This window comes from Nestor notabilis, unplaced genomic scaffold (assembly GCF_000696875.1).
Source record: "Nestor notabilis isolate BGI_N333 unplaced genomic scaffold, ASM69687v1 scaffold17361, whole genome shotgun sequence".
Classification (NCBI taxonomy): Eukaryota; Metazoa; Chordata; class Aves; order Psittaciformes; family Psittacidae; genus Nestor; species Nestor notabilis.
In genome coordinates, this window is record NW_009913593.1 from 27,775 (window position 1) to 32,620 (window position 4,846).

Genomic DNA, 4,846 nt, shown 5'->3' on the forward strand with positions numbered 1-4,846 from the left:
GCTCCTGGGAGCATGGAGTACAATAGACTCATAGCCAGGAAGCTTCTCATCCGCACCTTGCTGGTGACTCCTCTCTCAGTACCTTTCATAGCAAGATTCCATCTCAAATTACCACTGCATCCTCCAGCTCATAGAAGAGTCTCAAAACTGGCACCTACCTCCTCCACCTGGAAAGGTGACTCTCAACACCTGGCTGCCCTGGCTAAAGACATCACTGCTACTCTGCAAAGCTCCATGCTGAGAAAGCAGCGCTGGCGATATATCCTTGGTGAAGACTGCTCCATTTGCACCTGGGCATTATTTGACTCCTCATCCCCCAGTGTAACTGCCTCTCCTCCTCATCTCAAACTGCAGCCCAAGCCACAGGCTGCATATAACCAGCTTGGGCAGTGAAATAATTCTACAACAAATCAAAAACCTTTGAAAATGGAAATAGAAAGAAAAGAATAGGAACCTAGATAGGATAGGATGAGCTGGAGAATTAGCTTTCATCCCTAACTGAAATGCATATTTTTATCACAGAAGTTTGTTGCAATATGTCACAGAATTCCATTCTGCCACAGCAAAACCAGGACATACAATTCTCAAGGTACAGCTGGGACCCTCCCTGAGACAGAGGCTGGATGTCTTAAATTGCTATGCCCTCCCCTGCTGAGCCACAGACAACTAAACTATAAAGAAGGTAAATGGCCTCTGTGGCTCAAGACCAAGAGACATAGTCCTTCATATGGACCTCGATTCACTCCAGCACCTCAAAACACCTCTCCTAGGCCAGAACAATACTGCACAGTGGGTGGGGAGAAAGGTTTGGTGCAGGGAACTCACCGTGCATCCAGAAATCGGGAGCGCAAGATCATGACAGCTTCACATGTGCTTTGCTTCAACTGCATCTGGATGGAGCTGAACTTGCGGTGGATGATGCTCACCATCCGCTCTATCTCCTTTGGTGAGATAGGTCGGGTCCGGCTCTGCTCACGCAGCAGGTTCATCACGTGCGTGGTGAATTCATTGCATGCCTGGGATGGCAAGAAAAGCAAAAGAAACCCCAGGATCGGAAGGTCATTCGATGGCGTCAAGTAGAGAGGCAATGCTGCTAAGGAAGGAGATGAAAATGGAGACCTCAATGGCTGGGGCTTTTTAAGGCAGACCAAGAGCAAGAGTGTGCTGGGTCTCGGGAGAGAAAGCAGAGGGCATGAGAGACTCCCAACAGACATGCTGAGAAACGCAGGAGCCAATTCTGTTGCTCTCAGGGATCATGTATGGAGCTGAGGCACATGAAGTCCTAGGACTCATGTAAAGCATGAAGAAGTCCCAGCCACTGTTTTTTCAGATAGGACTGGAAGAGCTATAGACGTCTCTGAGGACCATGAATCTTTTGACCCACTCCCTTCTCCTGCTGCCCCTGCTGGACCCCAGCACCACATGCTTCAATGGAGCAGGTCTCAGACACAGCTCTGTGCTCTTAGCACATCAGATAAGAAGTAAATAATGATAATAATTAAAGTCTGAGTGAGGCAGTGGCCTTGACAAGTAAGGGCAAGCAGGTAACAATCCCAATTAGTTTGCTGCTGGCTCAGCACTGTCTGGCTGTTCCTGCTGTCCCCATACTGTGCTGTCAGAACAGGGCAGTGAGAGGAGTTGAGGGGTGAAGGGAGGGATTTTAAGGATGCATGGAGGCCACTTCATTGTCCTCTCCTCCATCCCCACAAGCATCTCATGAGCACGACACGATCTTCCAATTCCCAGCACCAAGCCCCGAAAACCAGGGAGCACTGGTGCTGGGAATCACATCATTGCACTGATGGCTCAAGAAGCCTTCAGTGCTCCTGGGACATAGGCAGCTACTCTGGGGGCAGTGTCCCCAGTTCCCAGCCCATGATGGAGAAAAATGGGCTAGCAGGGGAAAGTAATACTGATTTTGTGAACTGGCAATGTAAGTCTTGACTTACCATCTCCCACCCAGTCCTTCCAAACTGAATCCCCACCCATGGCTCAGACCCAACGAGATATCCCCAAGGCCAGCAGAGCCCCTCCAATTGCCCATCACCAGCTTCAGCTGACAGCTCCCATCTCCCAGGGTAAGCACCAGCTATGAGAGCTCTCAGCTGGGTACCTCTTTGCTCCCAGACACCCAAGCAGTTTCAGTTTGTCTCCTTTTGGTGTGAAGTAAAGAGCGCTAAAGGAAAAATTGCCAGTGAGCACTGTGCTGTCACAGCAGCAGCCCGATGCCATGAGAAGGCAGGCACCGAGCTCCCTCAGGCTCCAGGAATGGGACTGGAAAAGGAGGGCGGGGGTTGAGAAACCCTGAACCCTGTTTTTTTGCAGGACTGTAGGTGATGATACAGGAGACGTGGACCAACACGGCCATTTGTAAAGCAACTCAATGGCAAACCCAACCCCCTCACTGGGTTTTGAGAAGGAAAGATGTGGCCCACCTCACTCATGGGGTAAAGGCTTCTCTTACCTGGGTGTCCCTTTGGGCAGCCAAAATGATGCAGAAAAAAAATCAGAAAAGCAAACAAACAGAACTCCTGCCTAAGAGGAGGAAGGAGCAGAAGGTCCTTCCCTGAAGTGTGTCCCTTGCTGTGCCAAGGGTTTCCCCTCGGGCTTGGGTGGCAGAGGACATGGGGTCTCTCTCCCCACCTCTTCAGCCTCTGGGCTGAAAGATGAGCCCTGAGACACTCTCCACTCCTACCCACATGAGTAGACTGAGGCTCTCTCATGCCACACCAGCCCATCTCCATGGCTCAAGGGAGTGATAGCAAGGGCTGAGGACAGCCACCGAAGGTCATCCTTCCAACCTGCCCCCTGCCTGCTCCCTGGGCCCTGCCACCTCCTCCTCTTCTAATGTTCTGTCAAAATGCCTTTCATGGTATGACTACAATCAGCTTCTCCAATACCAAAGCCCTACCTGGCCACTCTGATTCCAGCTCCAACACAGGGGCATCTGAGGCAGCTCCACACCACCCCTGGGTGCAGGTCTGAAGATGCTGACCAGCAGCCTCAGCTTGGCCAGTGTAGCACCTAAAGAGGTGACACATCTCCCAGCCCCACCATGCGTCCAGTTAGCCAGGTATAATGGGGGCTGGGCTGGAGGCTGCTCACAGTCCCATCGCATCAGCAGAGATGGTGTTAAACCGGACATCTGAAACCCCGCCTGGCCCCTGGCCACAGAGCCTGTCCTGTACCCGAAAAGGAGGGATACTTTCTTGCTTGCACTCCAGTGCAACCTTGGGGTAGAAACCACATTCATCACAAAGGCAAGCTGCGCAGTGGTGACAGGAGGTCTGCAAAACATCTGGAAGTCTTTGCAAAAAAAAATTATTTTGAGCATCAGCCTGCAAAGCTTTTCATGCAATTGTCAGTGTTACCAATAGCTGCATTCATGACCCAAATAGTTTTTCTTTTTTTTTAAGAATCATTTTCCACAATTAAAAAGAAACTTTTTTTTTTTTCTTTTACTCCCCTCTGGAAAATGAACTCTTCAAGCAGAAAAAGTATTCAAGGAAGATTCTGATTCAAGCCCTGCTTGGAAAACTGCTTGCACTGAGGCCAGCACCTCAAAGAGGATTCCCCCTTCAGAGGGCCAATTTTTGGCAAGATATTAGGGGAGGAGTGAAAAGTGAAAATCAAACGGGCAACCCATGACAAGCCTATTCTTGTGCCACATCCCAGTGCAAAACCCCAGCTCTTTCAACCCTAAAAAATCGTGTTTTCTCTCCAGTACAGTCTGCATTTGCCCGTACACTCCTAACAATAGATGTCAGTAGAGATCCAGGCTGTACACATCCACTCCAGCTGCTCTCCCAGCCGCTCATCTCCTACTCCCACCATGCCGTCACCACCACTAGCACCAGGCAGCCCTGCCCTCTGCCACGAAAGAGCCTGTTACCTGCTCATACTTCTCCAGCTCCGTGTGGTAGATCTGCCGGATCTGGGAGAGTTTGGCTCTGTAGTCAGAGTGCTCCACCGAGTTGTCAGAGCCGGCTCCTCCTGATGCTGCAGCAGCGGCAGCAGCAGCAGCAGAGCCACCTCCTTTTTCGGGGCCTGCTACCCCCTCAGCCAGGAGCATGTTGTCTAACCGCATCAGCTGGGGGTCCGTGGGCTCCTCTTCCTGTGCTCCTCGGATGCTCAGCACTGTGGGAGACACAAAGTGGAGAGGAAAGCCTGAGTTGTGCCTGGGTCTTAATTTGCGGAAAGGGATGTTCATTTAAAAGGGGATGCTCATCCTAGGTTGGACCAGCGGGGCTCAGTCCCCATCAACCAAGCTTTTCTTCCTTTAGAAAGGGTACTCCAACAGGCAGTTTGCATCCAAGTGCTTATCACCAAGCACAGCTCCTAGGCTCTCCAGCCAAGCAGCAGCGAGGGGAACACTGCAGCTTCCTGCTCCCCTCCCTGCTTCTTCCCCTCCTTCCTGCAGGGAAGTAGGGCAGAACTGCCAGAGAGTTCACCACAGAGGTAACTCAGAAAGCCACGATTTGTGTTCAAACACACTGCAAAACTGCTATAATTGATCAAAAACCCAATAAATGTACCCATTCTTGCTGCCAGAAATGACAGGGACTCTATCCCAACCCAAGCATTGGCTAGGGAGTCTCTAGCCCAGACCTCAGATCACCCAGGGGTCTCCTCACATCAACTAACAAGTAGTTTGCAGCCTGATACCGCACCATTTGCATCAGCCATCAAACCCAGATGGTAGAGGAAGACACACAGAGCCCAGAGCTAACCATGCCTCAGTTTTTCCATCTTTAAATACAGATGGAGAGTGCTTGCAAGGCCATGCTTTTAGCCATACAGTGGAAAAGCAAGTAAAAACATGTATGAAATAGATTTTATTCTTTGG

The 4,846-nt window shown here is 50.7% G+C and overlaps 1 protein-coding gene across 1 annotated transcript in view; it reads right to left on the bottom strand.

Annotated features, from left to right (window-relative positions):
- Window positions 1-4,137, bottom strand: part of LOC104412529 (pre-B-cell leukemia transcription factor 1) — a gene marked incomplete at its 5' end in the record, with an annotated part of 25,335 nt that extends 21,198 nt beyond the window's left edge. Inside the window, 2 exons of the mRNA XM_010023271.1 lie at window positions 826-1,016; window positions 3,893-4,137. Of these exons, the coding sequence (XP_010021573.1) occupies window positions 826-1,016; window positions 3,893-4,137 (436 nt within the window). The remainder of the gene's footprint in view (window positions 1-825; window positions 1,017-3,892) is intronic.
- Between the last annotated feature and the right edge of the window lie 709 nt (window positions 4,138-4,846).